At 36.0% G+C, this 22,528-nt stretch overlaps 1 protein-coding gene across 1 annotated transcript in view; it reads right to left on the minus strand.

The window, feature by feature from the left end:
- Positions 1-17,267, minus strand: part of LOC110028197 — a 91,697-nt gene extending 74,430 nt beyond the window's left edge. Inside the window, exons 1-6 of the mRNA XM_020729945.1 lie at positions 17,202-17,267; positions 16,898-17,068; positions 16,743-16,808; positions 8,795-8,863; positions 8,577-8,648; positions 8,338-8,399 (exon numbers count right to left, since the gene is read on the minus strand). Coding sequence (XP_020585604.1) covers positions 8,338-8,399; positions 8,577-8,648; positions 8,795-8,863; positions 16,743-16,808; positions 16,898-17,068; positions 17,202-17,261 — 500 coding nt within the window. The 5' untranslated portion in view covers positions 17,262-17,267. The remainder of the gene's footprint in view (positions 1-8,337; positions 8,400-8,576; positions 8,649-8,794; positions 8,864-16,742; positions 16,809-16,897; positions 17,069-17,201) is intronic.
- Between the last annotated feature and the right edge of the window lie 5,261 nt (positions 17,268-22,528).

Consider the following 22,528-nt stretch of genomic DNA (forward strand, 5'->3'; position numbering starts at 1 on the left):
GTTTTGGCAAGCCTGCATGTTGCACACTCCGTGATTGTTCTGTTCAGGCGCTCAATCACACCATTTTGTTGCGGGAACAGTGAACTCATGCCTGATCCCCACTATAGCACAGATATTATTGAGCTTTCGATCACGGTACTCACCACCATTATCTGATTTAAGACACGTCAATCTCAAGCTTGTCTCATTTTCTACCATAGTTTTTCATTTCTTAAGAACTTCAATTACATCAGATTTTTGTTTAAAGAAATAAACTCGTACATTTCTCGTGTGATCATCAATGATGTGACAAAATAGCGAGAACCTCCAATGAACTAAAATGAAGTAGGAACGCATACATCGGTATGCACCAACTCAAGTTTTTTGCCTTCACCACTGACCCGCTTTTAGAGAAAGAAATTTTCGTCAGCTTGTTATAAATAAGGTCTTTATAGAAATCCAAATCAACTGGTTTCAAACCCTGAAGTTTATTCTTTGAAAGTAAGGACTTCATGTTTTTCTCATTCATACGGCCAAGCCTACGGTGCCATAGATACGCATCCAACCTAATTCTAGCCACATTGATGAAATCAGTTATTTCATTAATCAGATAAAGGGTGCCTTCAGTATTGCCCCGAGCCATCACTAATGCTTTCTAGCCAACTTTCACAAATCACCTGTGAAAGTTGTCACGAGTCTTGACTTTGTCAGTCGGCATACAGAGAAGAGATTTCTCTTTAAAATAGACGCATGTCTGACTTCAGTAAGCTTCAAGACTGCTCCATTCGACAATTTGATATCAACATCACCGTTTTCTACTATACTGCAGGCCTTGTTATTTCACAAATAAACCTTCCCTATATCACTTATTATTGTTTGTGAATATTTCTTTATCGGGGCAAGCATGAAAAGAGGCACCTGAATCCACTATCCACTAACTAGGGATAACACCAGAGAGTCATTTTGAATTTCATCTGTGAAGACATTAGCAGAGAAACTACTATATTGTCCACCACCAGCATTTCTTTGAGCTTTACAATCCTCCTTGAAATGTCCTCACTTCTTGTCGCAGCTCCAACATTCTGCTCTACTTGATTTGGGCTTTCCTTTCTTGGACTTTGATTGTCTCTGCCTATATTTCTGCCCAAATTTCTTCCTCTGTTATCAGCATTCAACGCAGAAACTGAAGATTCACCATTCGTTGTTTCTCGACGAACTTCTTCATTCAGTATCAGACTCATGATGTCATCAGAGTTCAACTTTGAAGTCATTGAAGAATTACTCACTGTCGTCACCAAACTATCCTAGCTGTCTAGTAATGAAGACAGAATCATTAGTGCTCTAACTTCATCATCAAACTTGATCCCCCACAGAACACAACTGACTCGTCACAGTATTCAAGTTATTGAGATACTCAGCCACTAAACAACCTTCCACAATTATCATGTTGAATATTTTCTTCATCATTTAGTGTCCCCCCACTCCAGGTTAACTAAAAATTGATATTGATGAGGCATTGCTCACATCGTGCTTAGGTGGTGTCGACTTGGCAATAAGAGATGAAAAGGGCAACCTTTTTATGATAGCAATTAATTTTTGTCACAACTCGGCTGGAGGTTTGAAATTAATAAAGGCGGTTATAGAACGTCAAACGATGGGAAATAGAAAAGGCATTTGCATTATTCGTTTTATATAATTGCAAGTAATTTAATGAAATAGACACTAGAAAAAAAAATAATTTAAAGCGGTACAATTAAATTTACTTCATTATAGATAGACTAAAAATAATAATTTAAAGCAGTACAATTAAATTTAGTTCATTATAGATAGTTCGTGTCTTCGATAAATATTTTCTCCTCTATCGTTCATCCTCTAAATCACTTAATTAAACTTGAAAGATTAGTTTAAACTAATCGTAAGCTAACTATATCGAGTGAATACTTATACTTCTAAATTATAGCAATTCAATGAAGATTGAGGCAATATGCATGTCAATTAAACTATGTAAAGACTACAAAACATTTAACAATTTATACTATCTTATATGATCATTCAAGATGGTTTTAAACATTTATTATGTTTCTTACTATATCACTTACATATCAATATATTTTTAATCTATAAACAACTGTCATAGGAGCATCATCTAAACTTATATCATTTAAATCACTTAATATCAATATTCTTTTTTATTTACATGTGTGATTACCTAGTGTTCCCCAACATAAAAGATTCACTCCATCAAAGCCGATCATGAATATGCAAACATACTTTGAAAATTACTATTTAATAATGTTTATTTCATTTTCATTTGTAAAACAGTCAATATACATGTATAACGCCAATATCTATGATAAAAATATGCTAAAAAAGTAAACATAATTCTTTCAATATGAACAAAAATTCAATAGAATCATAAATTATGAGTTTATATTGATTTTAATATAACTAGTGACAGTAACAGTAAATGCACTTGGTCTAAAAGAAGCAAAAGTATTACTAGAGCATAAGAACATGAGTACTCACTTCATTCACTGATGATTCTCTAGTGCATTGTTCTCTTCACTTATCTCCAATAAAAACCTATAGTAAAATGCATAAATGATTATTATTACTTTATTATATGTTAACATTATTATTAGAAGACAATTTGCCTTTATTTTATCTTCAATGTATCATATAAAAATAATTTTATTATTATTATTAAGCTAATTGTTGTCTTTATTTTATAATATAAATTTAACTATTTATTTCATACAATTTAAACTTCATAAAATTTTTACAATAAAATATTAGTCCTTCCAATTTAACTTTATAGTTCAACTGTAACAACACTAACAAGCCTTTATCCCACTAAGTGGGGTTAGTTACATGAATCCTTTTTCTTCATCGTGACCTATTGACTGTCATATTTTCATTTACTTTTAGTAGATTAAAATCATTTTTATACAATGTGCCCAAGTCTTTTTAGGTCAACCTCTAACTTTTTTAACATAAATCAAATCTAAAAGATCTAATCTCCTAACTGGATCATTAGATGGTCGATATTTAATGTGACCAAACAATCTAAGACAACTCTCTGTAATCTTGTCCGTCACTGGAGCTACACCAACCCTATCACGGATATAGTCATTTCGCATTTTGCCTCCAAGCGTCAAGTCACTCATCCACCTAAACATTCTCATCTCAGCAATACTTAACTTTGCTTTATGCTTCTCTTTTAAGGGCCAACATTCTGCTCCATAGAGCATTGCAGGTCTCACCACCATCTTTTAAAGTTTTCCTTTTAAGTCTAAAAGATACTTTTCTATCACACAATAGGCCTAATGATTCCCCCACCTCAACCAACCAACTTAAATTCTACTAATAAAATCCCCATCTATATCAAATCCCCATCTATATCACCAATCCCCATCTATATCACCATCACCTTGAACAATAGACCCAAAATATCTAAAAATTTCACACCTTTTAATGATTTGATCACCCTTAGTTACGAGTTTGTCACTAAAGCTATAACTACTAAAATTACATTCAATGTATTCATTCTCAGATCTACTCAAATGAAAGCCTTTAAACTCCAATGTAGACCTCCAAAATTAAAGTTTCTCTTGAACTCTTTCTCTAATCTCCATAATTTAACTTTCTAGCTATTTTATGTAATTTGCATCTTTTCAATTAGGCTTTAAGATTTATATAAATATACACACTTATATTATGTAACAATTTATTATTAAATAAACAATTAAAACTTAAATAAATCAAACCAAAACATTTCTTGCTACTATCACACTTCACTCAATCCTAATTGAAATTTCTTTAACTTGAATCCTGATTTAATTAAACCTCACTTAATAATTAAAAATTAATGATATAACAAATTCATAAACAAATATTATAAAACCCTTAGCTTCTACAGTTTTGTCTCCCTTATCACTCACGCAGACCTCTCCTCCTATGCTCTGCTCGACAGCGACATCGTACGCGGATCCTGCGCCCCCCACCTCTGCACGCAAGATTCTGCTTTTATTGTAGGCACGAGAGCTCCTCTTTCTCTGTACGCAAGACCCAGCCTGTCTCTCTGCTACGCTCAAAGCTCCCACGTCATCGCCCTCGCCTTCTCATCGCCAATACTTCCTTAAACTTTGTAGCCCTTATCGAGCGTCTTGTCTCCTCTGCTTGACAATGTCGTCGTCAGTCTCCATCGCCACCCTAAGCTTCGATCGATGCATTGGGAAGGCCTAGCTTGCACCCGTCGATCCCATGCCTTCGTCCGCCCCATTCAATCAAGTTAATCTCACCTCTGCCTCGCGTTTGTTTATAGAGCAAAGGTACCCTTTTGTGTTCCCAACTGCTCGCTTCCTCTCCCTCTCTTCAGCTTTTTCGGCAATATAAAACGAGGTGTCACAATCTTCCTCACAAAAATTTCATCCTCAAAATTTATAACAAACCACAATTCATTTCTCATTACCCAGGTCAACATAACTATCCATAAATTTCACGATTAAAACTATGGATAATTCATTAAGATGAAAAGTGATCATTGTTAAAAACCTGATACAATTCGGCCCAACCATACTCCTTTTATCAACAAAATCAGGATAACCAAATATCAAAAAAAACACAATTACTGAAGCAACAAAGTATGGTAAGAAAACACCCTTATATGTAAGAAAACGTCAAAGTCATCAGTCCTATCACCATCAACAGCAGAAGATTCTTCAGGCTCATTATGAGTAAGGGAATAAACTTGAAGCCGAACATGATGTATTGATTGAACTTGGGTAAGAGCTGAAACTATAAACTCAATCCTTTTATGCCGACCTGCAGTCTTCTATGAGGGAGCTTCGCCTGAATTCAAATCTTCAGTGCCCGTTTGGCCAAACAATGGACAATATCTTGTTACATGACCAGACTGACACCACCAGTAACATGTGTTAGAGCCCATCAAGTATTCATCCTTCTGTTGTCTTCTGCATTTAGTGCAAGTGACTACAGGTCTTTAAGTCATACCTCTACTAAATGCACTCAAGTTAAACTTAGACTTCTTCCCATTGGATCCCTCTAATCAGTTCACTTGCTCTCCTCATCAAAACACTTCCTCTTGTGCATATCTTTATGCTTCTGAGTGAGGTGATAATCAATCTCTACTCTTCTAGCCCGCTCCACTATCATTGAATAGCCATCAATCCCAAGTAGCACTAGTGGATGTTGATTGAATCATTCAATCCTAACTTGAATCTGTAGCAATTTTCTTTTGTAGTAGCAATCAACTGTGATGCATACATTGACAGTGCATTAAATTATACGTCGTACTGCATAACTATCTTCTCTCTTTATACCAATCTGATAAATTTGTCCTGCATTTGTCTTCAAGAAAATAGGGTACAAACCACTTTCTGAATAGCTCCACGAATTCCTACCAACTTACCATTCATGTTGGCTATGTCCCTTACTCTCTCCTAAAGTTGCCCATGCCACCATCTTTCGGCTTCTCCATCCAGCACAAATGAAACTAATGACACTCTTCTTTCATCCGAACAGGTCATACAATCTAAATATCTTTTGAATTCGCATCAACCAATTATCTACTTCAATTGAATCTTCAATTCCCTTAAATAATAGTGGATGAAGATCTTGAAATATCTTTAAGTACTTCTCCACAACAATTATATCACTTCCAATAGGCTGAGATCTAGAATCCTGAATAAGCCGAGTCATGGCTGCCATCATATGGACCAGGACATTCGTATTCACATTTATAGTAGGTTGTACTTCATTGTTTTCTATCGAACCCCCTTCTATAATTTTAGGTGTATCCCCTTGCCCGAATGGATATAATTATTAATTTGAGTTAACTTAATTTTTTTTTTATTAAACTTTTCTTATGACCATTAAAAGTGATTTTAAAAATTAATTATATATCATTGACATATTAATATTTTTTAATCTATACATAACCGTCATAGGAGCACCATCTAAGCTTATATCTATTAAGATACTTCAATATCAATATCTTTTTTTCCATGTACGAGCACAAGTACCTTAGCATCCCTCCGCTAATACCAAAAAGTGGTGTGACTCCAACATAGTCAAGTACGCACATACAAGTATAATATGAAAATCACTATTTCGAAAATGATTATTTCATTCTCATTTGTTCAACATTTAATATACTTATATAACAATCAATAACTATAATAATTTAAAAAAATTCTAAGTAAACCTCTTTCTTACAATATAAATAAAAATTCAATAAAATCTTAAATTGTGAGTTTGCAGTCATTTTAATATAACTAGTGATAGTAACAGTAAATACATTTTGTTTAAAAGAAGCAAAAATATTACTATAGTATAAGAACATGAGTGATCATTTCATTCACTGATAATTCTCTAGTCAATCATCTCTTCACTAATCTCCAATAAAAACCTATAGTAAAATGCATAAATAATTATAATTACTTTATTATATGTTAATCTTATTAATCGAAGGCAATTTGTCTTTATTTTACCTTTGAAGTATCATATAATAATAAATATTTTATTATTATTAAGTTAATTGTTGTCTTCATTTCATAATATAAATTTAAATATTTCTTTCAAACAATTTAAACTTGATAAAATTTTAACAATAAAATGTTAGTTCTTCTAATTTTACTTTCCAATTATTTTATGTAATTTATATCTTTTCAATTAGGCTTTAAGATTTATACAAATATACATATATTTATATAAATATAACAATTTATTATTAAATAAATAATTAAAACATAAATAAATCAAATCCAAACCTTTCTTTTGTCGCCACCCTCTTCTCGATCCTAATTTGAAACATCTTTAACTTGAATCTTGATTTAATTAAGCCTTATAATTAAAAATTAATAATTAATAATATAATAAATTCATAGACAAATACAATAAAACCTTTACCTTCCACGGTTTCGTCTCCGCTATCCCGACGCCTCTACTTCCTTAAGCTTTGTCGCCCTCGTCAAGCATCTCTTCTTCTCTTCTTGACGACGTCGTCGTCGTCATCCTAAGCTCCGATCGATGCACGGGGAAGCCCTAGCTTGTGCACGTCGATCTCATGCCTTCATTTGTGCCTTTTAACTCTCCAGGTAAGTCAATCTCGCCTCTACCTCGCATCTGTTTATAAAACAAATGTGCCCGTTGCTTCCTCTCCCTCTCTTTGGCTCCCTCGAGGATATGAAATGAGGCGTCACAATTCTTTTGAACGCTAGGATTGTGCTCAAGTTGAACTTAAGACAATTCGCACTATTAAACACTTTGTTGAAACATGGATGTATGAATTCGAGAGCATTATCATTGAAAGTGACAACCTAAAAATCATCTCCTCCTTCCAGCAAGCAAACGTTGAAAGCCAATGGAAAGCTAGACCACAGAACACTGATTATTTCTCCTTTTTTACCACTTTTAAGCAAGTTTTGTTCCAGCCCATAAATTGGAAAATAAACACAGTTGCACATAATTGTGAGCATAGGGCCAACAAGGCATTTTTATATGGAACAATGATAATTCACACTTTCTCTTCCCTTTTGTTGACTGAGCCCATATTTGTGCTGGCTAGGCTCTTTGGTTATTTATCCCTTGTACAACTTTAGTTTTTATTAATGCAACATGCAAACTTTCAAGGGACTAAAATTGCAGCATCTAAATAGTTAAAGGACTATTTTGACACTTTATTCCCTCTATAATGTATGTATTAGATGATCAGTATATGATGGTTTGAATTACCATTGATTAGTAAAGGTTGCGTAATAACTAGTTATACAAGACAGAAAAAATCATCCATCATTTGTGTATTTGCTTCAAGTTACGTTAGCATAATCAATCTTGCATTGGTTTTTGAAAAATAATATAAAGTTTTGTGTTGTCCGATAATTTTAATTTTAGTTAAAAAAATAATAGTGTTAAAAATAATTAAGTTAATCATTGCTTTAAAATTACATACTAAACATGAAGCAAAAGAAAGCATCCAGCTATTGAACTCCTGTAAATTAAAAGGACTCTGATTACAAATTAAAAATAGAATCACCTTAGTGCCTTTATAGCTTCTCAAATTAAGAGAACAGAAACATATGAAGCATATAAATATAAAATTAATTATAACAGGATGGGAACCTTTATATCATCTCCCTGTAATCTACTAGCAACAATAGAAACAAAAGCACAAAGTAAAAGCAGTAACCCTAGGGAGATTTTCATCCCGTAAAAATCACTGTGTTGTTTGATGTCTTAAAACTAGGATGAAGCTAAAAATGTGAAACACGGAAGCTTCAGAAAGCTCAAAAAATTGTTTTACAAATGAAAAATAAGTTGCAGAAATAGATGATTTACCTATCTGAATTTTGGTAAGCATCTAATGGTTTTTCTGAAGTAGACCCAAAAGTGGATGGCTCCTGTTCACACTATTGCAGGTTTATGTCAGCAGTTTTTTAGCTTTTCTAGAGTAATAAAAAGAAATACAAAACAACACGAGAGTTAAAATCCAGGAACCAAATATAATATTGTCCTTATGCCAACTACATAGGCTATCATCGCCAAAATATGTCTTGGAGAGAAAAAGATAACAAAACCATATTGCTGATGAAATTCCTCGAGCTTCCGTCATATTCCTTCGCTTCAACAATGTCTTCATCATCAACGATCTAAAAGAGTTCTTATAAAAAATCAGCAGCAACACAAATCAATCGATAAAATAAAATAATAATAAAGCAACAGTAAGTCTTGGAGGTACCAAAAAAACAAAATGCATTTGGATTATCAAAAATGGAAAAGCTATACGTAGCAATACCAATGATGCTTGGATCTTCAAATCTTCGATATCAAAATTCCATGCACTGACTCCTCTCTGGTACTCACTCTGTCAAAAATGATTTTCAAATCATCATGAAGTAAGGGTTTTGCATTTATAGAAGCTGTGAGTAGATATTATAACAAATATACCAAGTCCTTATTTACGTGGATATGGATATTAGTCGCTCTATTTAATCAAAAAATTTAGAAACAACCACCACATATTACCTGACACCATAAAATATTCTACATTTTATTTTAAAACTTTAGAAAAAATGGATTAAGTTCTTAAAACAAAGTAAATAAATTTTAAATGAAATTAAAACTTACATGAAATGTTCAACATATTTGTATTTCAAAGAGTAAAGAACATTATGAAGCCAAAAGGGTCATTTATGCACTGAAGGCGAAGCGAAGTGGCTTAGGTAGTTAGTTATTAGTTCATGACTTGTGTATAGGGCTTCAAATAAACTAATAACATCTACCATTAACTTTAAGATTATTTTAGGAATAAGAATTTTAAATAAATTTTAAATTTTTTATTACTCTATTATCATATGTAATAAATTATTTAAATTTATGAATGAGAATAAAAATTTATTTCATAAAGTAAATTATTATGTTTACAATTAGTTGTGATTTCTAATTTATTAAACTAAATAATAATTATTAGAATTTTATCAAATTAATCAAATTTTAATATGTAATTTTTTAGCAATTAATTATTAAATAGTTATATATACATTTATCTAATTATAATTAATTTGATAACATATTAATTAATTATTCATTATTAATTATTAAATTTATTAAATTAATAAAAAACACTTAAATTAAAGCCCCTTGTAACCCTTGCTTATGTCCCATCTACCCTCCCTTCTCCATTTTGTTGAAAACCATCGCCTTTGTGACCGAACCCTTGCGAATAGGGTTGGAAGAGAAGACCCGAGGGCAGTGGTGGCATTGGTTAGGTGGTTGGGTAGTAGTGGTAGGGTTAAGGTGGAGTAGATGGGGGAAGGTAAGAGTGAAGGTGACCGATGGTTGGGTATGAGAGGAAAGGGATAAGAAGCTGATGGTGGTGTTTAGGAGAGGATGGACGACAGGTAAGACTGTAGCGAAAGGTCGATAGGGTGTTGGTTGGATGGCCTGGAGAGCGAGACAGCAATTGCTACTGTAGGGGAAAGGATGACAGGGTGTTGGTAGGTAGATTGGAGGGCTCGGCAGCAAGGCTGCAGCAGTAAAAGGGGGTGGCAGGGCAGTTGGGAGGAGATGGGATGCCCGGTGGCTAAGGGATGTGAAGGAGAAGTGATAGGGAGGGAAATAGAAGAGGATACATCACCACCTCGGTAAATGATACATCTGGAGCACCACCCGTCCTCGAATACAGCCCTCGCAATGAAAAACAAAGACTTCTACAGAAATCTAAAATAACCCACACAAAACATAGCCCTAATTCCAGCACCAAGCATATAAATATACTCCCATCAGGCCGGAAAAGGGAAAGAAAAGGAGAAAAGATAACAAATGAAAGTAGAAAGAGGTTGGCGGCATTGCCGCCCCTTCAAAGTGTCGACCTCGCTCAATCCCAGTAGGAATCGGGATCAGCCTCCTTCTAAGTGCCGCTCCCGCTCGATCTCGTAAGAATTTGGACCGGACTCCTTAGATTGGGTTCACTCGGTCTGTTATGACCCGATCCGGAGCTTGAAATTAAGAAAGACCATAACAGACGGTCGGACATTAAAAATTATAACTTATTTATATTCATTATATGGCTAACATTTAATGAATAAAATAGCCACTAAAAAAATAATTAAAGAAGAAAGACCATAACAGGCAGTCGGACATTAAAAAATATAACTTATTTATATTCATTATATGGCTAACATTTAATGAATAAAATAGCCACTAAAAAAATAATTAAAGTAATAAGTTAAATTTTACCTCATTATGGTTGTCTCTGGCGTCTATATACATTTATTGTCTATCGTTCAACTTTTAATAAATTAATTAAATTTGAAAAATTAGTTAAAAGAATAGTTAGCTAAAAATAACTAGTAAATACTTATACTCCTAAGTAATAGTAATTCAAAGAAAATGGAGGCAATAAGCATACCAATTAAACAATGTAAAAAATATAAGGTTGTTGACATTTTTTACGATCTAATATGATCATTTAAGGTGATTTTACACTTTCATTATATCTTGTTATATTGTTTACATATCAATATTTTTTTGATCTATCTGTATACGTCACAGGAGCATTGTTTAAAAATTTATACAATTTATGATACTTCAATATCAATATCTTTTTTCATTTATGTGCACGGGTACTTTAGTCTTCCTCTGCTAGCACCATAATGGGGTGACTCCATTATAGTCAAACATACACATGCGAGCACAAAATAGTAAATTTCATTCGTATCACACCATTCAATAACTTGAACTATGTATTTAAATAACAAGAAAATATCAGTGCATACAATCGATATGATCAAAATGAAATTAAAAAGTGTAAGTACTCACTCTAAGCAAGTCATCGAGCGAATCAAACTAAAGAGAAATCAATATTATTATAACTTAAAAGTATAAGAACTCACCAAACCTTTTTATGATCATTTTAGCCACTTAATCCTTGATGTCCTCTATTCAATGTCTATGAAAGCAAAACATAATATTTTATCACTCAATGATTTCTCTTACTCAAAAGTCTAAAGTATTTTCCAATTACATGTTGTTTTAGGTATTAATATATTTTTTTAAATTAAAAGACATATAAGTAGAACTTACCTCAATTAATTTTATTTGTTTGCTCCTTCCTCGATCACCTCTCTTAATTATATTATCGAAATTATGATTAAATTAAATTACTATTAAAATATTAATAGTTAGACATAGATATTAAACAGATAAGTAATATGCTAAAACCTCTTAACTCAACTTTTTTTTGCTCCCATCACCCCCTACTCGATCCAAATCTGAAGCTTCGATAGCTTGAATCTTGATTTAATTAAACCCTAATATTAACACATAATAATTAAAAATAAATATATATTAAACTTATAATTTATTATTTGATAAAAACCCTTACCTCTATCAACAATTTGGTCTGGCTCGGTTCTCACATGATTTCTCCTCTTCCTCGCTCGTTGGCTCCTTCCCCTATCCTCTTCTTCGCACGAAGCTTCTTCTTTTTTTCCTCTGCACGCGAGCACAACGCATAAGTCTCCTCCTTCCTCCTCTGCCTTTGATCACAACTCAACCCACGCAAGCATCCACACAGGAAGACTTCTTTCTTCCTCAATAAAGAATCGACTTAGCACAGTTTGGGAAGGTCGTCTTCCTTCCTCACCATGACACGCAAGAGCTGCATGATGTTTCCTTCCTGCGTCACAATTGAGTTCGCTTGGCTAGGGCACGAACTCTACACTCTTACACAAAGTCACTACCCATACCCACATTTGAAACCTCATGCGCACGTAAACAACGTCGCCACCTTCCCTTGTTGTAGATGCATGCGACAACCACAATATTTCGAGGCCTTTCTTCTTTCGTGCACCATCGAGCTCCTCAACGCTTCAGTCATTGTTTTCAAAGTGCTATTCAGCCCCATAGGTAAGGATGCTCACGATCGGAATCAATGTCATCCTTGTCTAGCTTCCTCTCTTCCTCCACTTCTTCCTTCTCCTTCACTTACGCTTCTTCCTTCCCCTAAATCTCTCTTCTCTCGCTCTCTCAATCTATTACGAACGAAGACATTAGTTCTTCGACTCTCAAAGACGAACCGGGTTGTCGAGAAGTATCATTGAACCGATGCCATCAATTTAATCTTTGTAAGTCTTTTTTTTCTTTTTTTTTGTTATTACAATCTCCCCTTATTATAAAATTTTGTCCTCAAAATTTGTAAATATACACCAAGCCTCCAGTCACTTCTCTTTAAGCAAGTAAGACTTAAATTATCCATAAATTTTCATGAAGTTTAAATCACTTTCAACAAGATTAAACATGTAAATAATAAAACAATGGTCTGATATAAGATAACTCAATTAAACTTCTCCCATTAATTGAAATAGGGTAACATCACACGTGAAGCAAGGTAACACAACAATAACACAACTCATTCTTTGATAAAGATATACATTAAAATGACACTCATATAACATGCGACAAAACAAGAGACATATAAATACCTTATAGCAACAACAACAGTAGTATGTTCTTCAGGCTCTCTACTAATAAGAGAATAAGCTCAAGGTCGAACCAGCTATCTTATTTAAACTTGAATAGGAGCTGAAGGTATTGAATTTATCCTCCTCTGCCCACCTGCAGTCTTTTGTGAAGGAGCTCCAACCGATTTCGATTTTTCTGATGTTTTTCGGGCAAAGGGCAATATCTTGCTAAGTGACATGGTTGGCGACACCAGTAGCATGTATGAAACCCATCAAACATTCACCCTTATGTTGCTTTTCACATTTGACACAAGTGACTACGGTAGTACGAGAACTGCCACCACTAAATATATCAGAATTGAACTTGAGCATCTTCACATTAAGTCTTTCTGATTGCTCCACATGCTTTCCTTCATCAACACTTCTATGTTTGTCATCTTAAGCTTCTGAATAAGCTGGAAATCAATCTCTACTCGTCTAGCCCACTCCACTAATGTTGAACAGTCATCAATGCCCAAAGATACCAACTGTTGTTTGATCGCATCCTTTAATCCTGAAAGGAATCTATAGCACTTCTCTGTCTCAGTAGCTATCAGTTGTGGGGTATAAATTAATAATACTGTGAACTCTGCTTCATATTGCATGACTGTTTTTTCTCTCTGCACCAACTTGATGAACTTTTGTTGTATCTGTCTTCGAGCAGATAGGGGTACAAACCACCCCCCAAAAAGCTCAACAAACTCCTCCCAACTTAACATCATGTTTGGTATGTCCCCTAACCTGTCTTGACTTTACCCACGCCGCCACCTTTTGACTTTTCCATCCAAAACAAATGTAGTCTTTCGCCAAGACACTTCATGGTATTGAATATCTTCTCTATCCACATTAGCAAGTTTCAGCTTTAATTAGATCTTCAGTTTCCTTAAATAAAAGTGGACGTGGATCTTGAAATATCTTCGAATAATTATTCACAACAAAAGTATCACTTCTAATATGCTACGATCTAGACTCCTAAATCAGTTGAGGCATGGTTGTCATCATCTGAGTAAGAACATTTACATTAACATTAACAACAAGCGGTATTTTTGTATTATCTAACAGACTTCCTTTTTCTATTGTTTCTAGTGCACGTATTTGCCTGAATTAAAATAATTATTTAACTAGTGTTAACTTGAATTCAAGATATTTGGGTGCACTGCTTTTGGTTGAAACTCTAATCCTAATCGGAGTGAACTTAATCTCATATCCATGAAATGTATTTTCCTTGGGTACTCTGTCACTTCAAAGCGGTATTGATGTTCTTATTCTACCACTAACAAAATCTACGTGAGTGTCGATGTCTCCTTCTTTGAAAGTGTTCCAATTTCTTTCCTAGCTCGGCCACAAGTGAGGGGGAGCATGGGTTCTTAGACACTATCCTTTATCCTACTCCTATGGATGTTCCCCCCCAATGCTCCTGCCTCTGAGGAGTCTTCTATTCCGGTGATGACACCATCCGGTGAGTCCCCTGATTCGGTGCGTGCACCATCTCCTCCTCCCACTATCCATGTCCTACACTCGACACACTCGTTCCAATGCTCCTACTTTGGAACCGTTTCCTCCTCACAGGACCTTTACTCCTGGCGCCATCCTCAACACGACCCCTCCACCTAATGTGAGTTCTCCGTGTAAGGTATGCAATCAGACATGCTCCATCTATTCTATGGCAAAATGTCTCTTTCCGCAGTTTATCGCCAACCTACAGAGCATTTGCTACTGTCCTAATGGACCATCAAATCTCTGCTACTATTGAGGTTGCTCTTGTTGATCCAGCCTGAAAAATGGTAGTAACGGAGGAGATGAATACCCTTCGACGAAACCATACGTGGGAGGTCGTTGATCTTCCTTAGGATAAGAAAGTTTTGGGGTGTCGATGAACTTTTAGCACCAAGTTCAACTCTGATGGATCCTTTGAATGCAACAAGGCACGATTAGTTACCAAAGGGTACTCACAAACCTATGCAGTTGACTATAAGAAGACATTTGCTCCAGTGGCCAAGTTAAGCACAATTAAACTCATGTTGTCCCTTGCAGTAAATCCAGATTGGTCATTATTCCAGCAAGATGTCAAGAATGTGTTCTTGAATGGGGAGCATACATAAGAGGTATGTATGTCTCTCCCTCCTGGCTTTGAATCTACTGCCTCCAGAAGGCAAGCGTGCAGGCTATGAAAGTCCCACCAAGGGCTAAAGCAGTCTCCAAGTGTCTGGTTCAGCAAGTTCACAAAAGTGGTTGTAGGTCATGGTTTTAGTCGGGCTCAATCAAATCCCATTCTCTTCTTCATACATTTCTCTAATGGCCAAGTAGCAATCTTTATTATCTATATTGACGATATTATTCTTACAGATAATGATCTCCTAGAATTGGAGTCCTTGAAAGACATTCCTGTTGAGCCCTTTGAAATTAAGGACTTGGGATCTCTCTGGTACTTCTTAGGCATGAAAGTGGCTCGATCATCTCGAAGCATTTGTTTATCTCAGCGCAGATATGTGGTTGATCTATTGACAGAGAACAATATTTTACTGTGCAAACCCGTGGTTGTCCCTATGAATCCCCATGAAATATTATCAAACATCCCAATGTTGTGTCTGTCAACAAAACTCACCATCAGTGTCTTGTGGGGAAACTCATTTACCTCACCTCAACATATGCTACGTAATTGGTATGGTAAGTCAATTCATGCATGACCCCTACGAACACCATCTTCAAGCAGTTCACCAAATTGTCCACTATTTAAAAGGTACACCGGGCTCATGTTTGTTTTCCTCTCATCACACCTCTCGGTCTATTATTATTAATATTGATGCTACTGGGGTTGGTTTGATTCATGATCGACGTTCCACCTCGAGGTATTGCTCGTTTGTACGGAAAAATCTTGTCACGTGGAAAAGCAAAAAACAATCTGTGGTTGCCCAGAGCAATGTTGAAGCTGAATTTCGGTCCATGTCCTTGGGGATCTGTGAAGCCCTCGGGTTAAGCATCATGCTACGTGAACTTCATATGTCAACCCTCATCCCGCTGCAGCTATTCTATGATAATAAGGTCACCATCGGTATTGCTCACAATCCAGTTCAGTATGATTATACCAAACATGTGGAGATTGACAGACACTTCATTAAGAAAAAGATCGAGTCCAAAAAAATTTTTATTCCTTTTGTGCCCCTCCAGTGTTCAAAGAGTAGATATCCTCACCAAGAATCTTCCTTAGCCTTTGTTCAATGATTTCAAATCCAAGTTGAATATGATTGACATTTATACTTCAACATGAGTGATAGTATTAGATTTATAACCACAATCCCTAGTCATTATTACTTCTTATTAGTTTTTATTCCCTCATTATGTATTTCTAATTTACTTTATTCTATTTTATTTCTTTCCTATTGTTTTATTTTGTTTTATTTCTTTATTTATTGTATCTATTGTAATTGGGTTTAAATATCTCTCCTTATATCAATAAAATTATGTTGCCAATAGGTATAATAGCAAATTTGATTTAAAGTTATAAGCAGAGCTAGCAGCATACTAGCATATTTGTTTCACCAGTACTCGAATTCTAAAGCAACTGAACCCAAGAGTTTAGTGTGACTAAAGGTAAGGAGAACTCAAGCATCTAACATACAAGTTTGAATCAGAGTGTCCGATTTCTAAAACTATAAGTCTTTAGAAAAGCATGAAATTATTTCAATATAATATTAGAAATTACTTAACAGAGAACCCAGCAAGCATAATAGTTAGACTGACCAGGGACAATGCCTCCTGTTCTGAAAAAGGAATTTGCTTCAAAGCTAGTTGTTCTGCATCTTTAAGCTGACAAAACCAGAGTAATTCCAGAAAATGATAAAATTTCAAATTCAAATGCAATAAAAAAATTATACAGAAAATCATTGATGAAAAACCTCTAGTGCCTTCACACGATCCCAAAGTGGTGGCAGATCTACCCAAAGGCTTTTGACAGTTAACTCTGGAGGCTTCCCATTTTTGAAAAATGAGTGTTTCAATAATTTTTCAGCAGTTGGTCTTTTTGTTTGATCTTTGACCAAGCACATCGCAACCATTTCTTTAAAAGACTGGTTACCACTGAAAATTCTTTATTAGAAAAATACTCAAGGCACACATAGTTTTCTAACCACACAAGTCAGAGACCACACTGGATCTCAAAACTCAAAAACATTCTCAACATCAAAGCTAAACCCATAATACCTTCGAGAACTTTCTGTCACGGTCGTAATCAAGTCCTGGAACTGCATTTTGGAGGGTCATCAAGAGAACCTATGTAAAATGCAACCAAAAAAAAAATCAATATTTACTGATGCATTCAAGCAAATCCCATTGAATTTTTGCATTGTATTTCTTCTTAATAACACGTCACTTTTGCTGACCGTAAAATACCAAAAAGCGATAAAAGGAAAATATATTAATTAATTAATTTCAAAATAAAAAATCACATGCTCCCTCCTGCTGAAGCTTGCGTCTGGCTCGATAACCACTCCCGCTCTTCTCCAGTTACAAACAAATCTGAACTCTTACTTTCACTTCTTCAGGCTCACTTCAAACAACAGCAACAAAGATTTTTGAAACCTTCTTCTCCTTCCTACGTCAGGCGTACTTCTCCTTTACAGAAGTATTTTTTCGTCCAAACAAAACCCACACAGTTGTTGTTCTACTTGCCACCACAGAAAGTCGCACACTTCCCTCCAGTAAGTCAGTCCTGTAAGGCGCCTAGCTCAAGTACCCTATTATATAGAAGCTAACTTATGCTTGTTATTTCCGTTCACAGACTTCGGTCATACTTTCAAACACATCCAGTCAGGGTCATCGCCAATCATCCACTCAAGTCAGTCATTACTGAGTTGGATATTCTGATTGGCTCTCAAATAGGCGGTAGAACTCGGCGAATTTAACATCTCTTATGTACCCAGACCACGATTAAAGCACAAGCGATAGATGACTGTCAGTCGACTTTTTTGAAGGTTTGAAAATATGAATATAATTTTTAAAATTTAATTTAATATAAGAGGTATATAGTTTGGGTTTTGAAAGTAGTATGTTTTAATTTTTGAAAAATGAGACCAAATGGATCTCATTCATCCAATAGTTTGCATAATCGTGGCTGATACCGCGAATACTACACCCTCCCGAAAGATAAGTGCAGACCTCGGCGATAGACTCAATCCTGCAAACTAAGAGATTAATGAAATCATTTTGGTCTGCGAACCTTTTATATGTGACCAACAAGTTCCCCTATCAAATACAAAGATTAAATAGGGTTTATTTTACATGGGTTCCAAGTTCCCTATAGAGGCAAGCTCCTATAGTTAATTTCATCTCAAATGCTTGGGATCACTTGAGAAAACTCTCGATAATGATCAGAAATACTAGTCTTTAAGATTTCAAAGTTTAGGTTTTCACGATAGGACGTGAAAAGGCAAATGGGAGTGGCTCAAATATGAACAGTTATTTCAGGAGTCCAAAGAAAGGAATAGGTAGGGGATATCATTAATCATGAGGAGAAACTTCCGTGACTTCCCAGACTATCCTGTTGTGTGGCTACATTTTTAAAGATGATGTTATTCGATTATCCAATCCTGCCAATTTTATTATTTGGGACTTACATTTGCATAATACCCGATTATGCAAATAGCCCGCAGAGATAAGAGGATTTACGTCGTGCCACACGACAACCTCGAAACCTAAGACGAGTTAGGACTTACGCTGCACAACATGGTTGTACAAAAGCCTAAAGAAGATGTGAGAATTTACGTCGCGCTGGGCAAACTACCTCGAAGTCTTATGGGTTGTTATTATGCTAGGAAGAGATAATGCTGAAGAAGATCCTCTATTGTTGTGCTGGGCAAACTACCACAAAGTTGGCTCCAAGCTTCTCTTGTAGCGATGACTCCAGAGTTTAAGTGTTTGAGATGGGTGATTTATGTTTCACGGTTTTGATATCAATGTTTGGTTTTGTTTTGTTTCAGTTTTGATTTTAGTTCTGATTTTGCATGCAGAATAATCAAGTTGTAGTTAAATAAAATGTATTTGAAAGGTAAAATGCAGTAAAGTAAAATGTCGTATATCAACTGTAAAAGTGCACATGGGCATCTGTTATTGTTGTGTATTAATATTGCGAGCGAAGTATGACTTGCGACAGATTTAAATAAACTCGTAAGAAAAATAAACAATGCGAGAAAACCCAGCACGAATAGTCAGAAAAATGAGTCGTAAAAAAAATCACGAGCAAAAGAAACCCTTAGCCACATATAAAAGATCAAGCCTAGGTGCAAGTCATTAGTAAAATCAGGGGGCTCAGAGCTGGACTGTGTGCTTCCTGATATAGAACAAGAGTTACCAGCCCGACAATATATAGAAGGCAATCCTTAACCTCAACTCAAGTGACTAGCCTGTGGACCTTTATAAATTTTCATAGAAAGATTTTCATGCAAAAGTTGTTGTTCAAGTCTTTTTTTTTATGCAGAGTTCTTTTTAACATGCAAAAGAAATTTTTATTTTTATTTTTTGTAAATATTTTATAAAATAGTATATTCCACAGGCTAGTCACTCTAATCGTGCTAGAACTACTGACAACCCGAGAGTGTCAGGGGCAACGATCCCACCAAAAATCGGCGAATAGTATCACGGATCATTTCCTCTTCCTTATTGAAGATTCTTGAGGTAAGAGATACTATTCTAATAATCTCACTTTGTATCCCTCGTTTAAGCACACATAAGCAATGTCGTCATCGCCCTCGTCACCTAGACCCTAAACTTATCCTAGTCTGGTGATCCATATGTGGCGTTAATAAATTTCTCCAATTGTCATGAGGATTTGAGTGTAATATCCAAATTCAAATCCCGGTGCACTGGGTCTCACTGTCGGTTAAGTCATTGTGGGAATTTCATTGTTGATTTAATTAAAGAAACATGAACTACGCCTCGGTGCACCCTTATGTCTAGTGTCTTAATCAATTTGTGAATCATGGTCAAGTGTCAAGTTTCATTATTTATTTAAAAATTATGTGGATGAACGCTCACCTAGGGTGTGCTCCTAAAATCTAGGAAGTCTATGCTGAGAATTAGGTGGATGGACTCTCGCCTAGGGTGTGCTCCTAAAATCTAGGAAGCCTATGCAGAGAATTAGGTGGATGGGTTCTCAGCTAGGGTGTGCTTCCAAAATCTAGAAAGCCTACACGTTCACTTATGCTTAAAGTGATTTAAAGTGTTATACCCCCAATTAAGTGTTTTTTTCAACTAATCCTCAAACTTCTAAGTGTCTTCCAAACAATTAAATCAAAATTTTTTTTACCTTAACCATTTAACAAAAATACCAAAACAAACGAAAAGAAAAAGTTGATTTACTTTCAAAACTAACAAATCAAAAGAGAAAATAGCAAGTAAATCAACCTAAAAACGTTTAAAATCTTTCAACAACTGTAATTAAATAGACTTTCGAGAAGAGTGTTTAAGTTTGTTCTAAGACAGTGCACAAAATCAGCCCTAATCGACACATAAAGTGACTCCAAAACAGCGATCGAAATCAGTCCAAACCAGCACCTATAGTGGCTCCAAAACAGTGCCCAAAATCAGCTCAAACTGACACCTAAAGTGGCTCCAGAACATTGTGTAAGTCTCTCTAAATCAGCAAGCAAAAACATCCCAAAACAGTGTCGAAATTGCTCCGAAATGGTGCCCAAATTATTTCCAAAACAGCATATAAATCCTAAGCACGAAAAGATACATTTCACATTAAGAAATATAAGTACCTCTTACGTAGAATTAAAGATCAGAGTGGTGTAACTATAAAGCTTAGGTTCCACATATGCAGAGAATATAAGCATTGTATGGTATGCACGTAAAAATCGAAATTGCTTACTGCTTTCTACTACAAACTTATCCATGTATGTAAAACAAAGCTTAGGTATTATGCATACAAGTACATATGATTGACATACAAGTTGATTCTAAGACTTGGGTGCTGGATATGTAAATACATGAGGGTTATATGATATGTATATAAATTTCTCGTAATTGAAACATTTAAATACTGTGTGCAGATCTTCAACCTTCACTCATTCATCAATATGTATTACTCATGGATAAGTTTCTAGTAGAAAGCAGTAAGCATGTTGGGCAATATCGAGTCCACAATTCAATTTTTCATAATTTCTTGGGTTGTGACAGTGAAATTCAAATGTTCAAATATTAATTCTGAAGCACAAACATGAAAAGAATATCTTCCAGTTCCAGTAATAGGTCTAAGGAGCCACAAGTGAATTCAGTAGGTATGTATGTAAATCTTCCTAACTCTTGTATGGCCTATATTGTATAAATAAAATGAGCAAGTATAGGAATAAAACTAGACTGTGTTACCCAATTACTGTAATTGTTGAGGTTCTGTACTCTAGATGTTTAAGAAGCTCAAAGAAGTTCAGTGTTCCTCCTACCTCCAATGTGGCCGAGGGAGGGTCAGTCGAGTGATCCTGGTCGAGAGAAAGATAGGAGTCCAGTGAGAGGGAGCCGTTTGGTCTAGTGAGATGGCGAGCTGAGCGGGGTCTGGTCACGAAGAAAAGGGCAGAGGCGAGCGGGGCTTCGATGCGCTGAAGAGGGAGTTGAGCAGATGAGGGGGAGACCGAATGCGGGAGAGTTGTTTCGGTTCAGGGGAGAGAGAAGCAGGTGAGCAGACTCGGCGCAGAGAGGAGGCGAGCGGGTGAAAGCTTCAATACAAAGAGAAGTATGTCGAGTGAGAGAGGCGAGCAGGAGTTTCTGGAGGGCGAGCGGTGCAGAGAGGAGTCGAATGCAGGGAGAGTTTCAGCGTGGGGAAGGAGGAGGCAGGGCGAACGAACGAAAAGAAGAATCAAGGAGGAGCAGCTTTAAGGTCGCAGAGGAGGAGTGGTTTCGTCGTGTGGAGGAAGGGGCGCGCGGGATCAAGCGTGAGGAGGAAGAGGGAGTCTGCGGCTTCGATGCGGGAGACGGGATCGAGCAGAGCTGCAGCTTCGGTGCGGGGGGATCGAGTAGAGCTGCGGCTTTGGTGCGGGAGACGGGATCGAGCAGAGAGCGGGGACGGTGTCTGCAGCTTCGGTGCGGGAGATGGGAGTGAGCCGAGAGCAGAGACCAAGCGGGAGCGGGAGCAAGCGGAGCGGAGGATGATCCAATCAGGAATCCTCTCCGAAGGCCAATTACTATAAGCCCGCTGAAGATTCGAGCGGGAGCCGTTATGTAAAAGCTTTGGCGGGGAATTAATATGTTTCCTTTAACAGAGGAGATTATTTGGCATAACACGTTGTTGACCTCATTTTTGTGAGGTCTTGTCTTCTCCTCCTTAGAGCCTAGATTCTAGCTCTAGAAATTCCTATGGACTATCTTAGAAAACTAGAATTGGGACTCCCCTTTCTAGAAATTCCAGCCAATTCCTATTTTCCTTTGATGTCTAGCATCTTTGGCACAAGACCATCGTCTTATGAACGAGCGGTTATGGGCTATGTTGCGTAGATTCAAGGAAAATGTTCCAAATAGGACTTCAAGCCTTAGGAAAA

The sequence above is a fragment of the Phalaenopsis equestris genome, unplaced genomic scaffold (genome assembly GCF_001263595.1).
Source record: "Phalaenopsis equestris unplaced genomic scaffold, ASM126359v1 Scaffold000504, whole genome shotgun sequence".
Classification (NCBI taxonomy): Eukaryota; Viridiplantae; Streptophyta; class Magnoliopsida; order Asparagales; family Orchidaceae; genus Phalaenopsis; species Phalaenopsis equestris.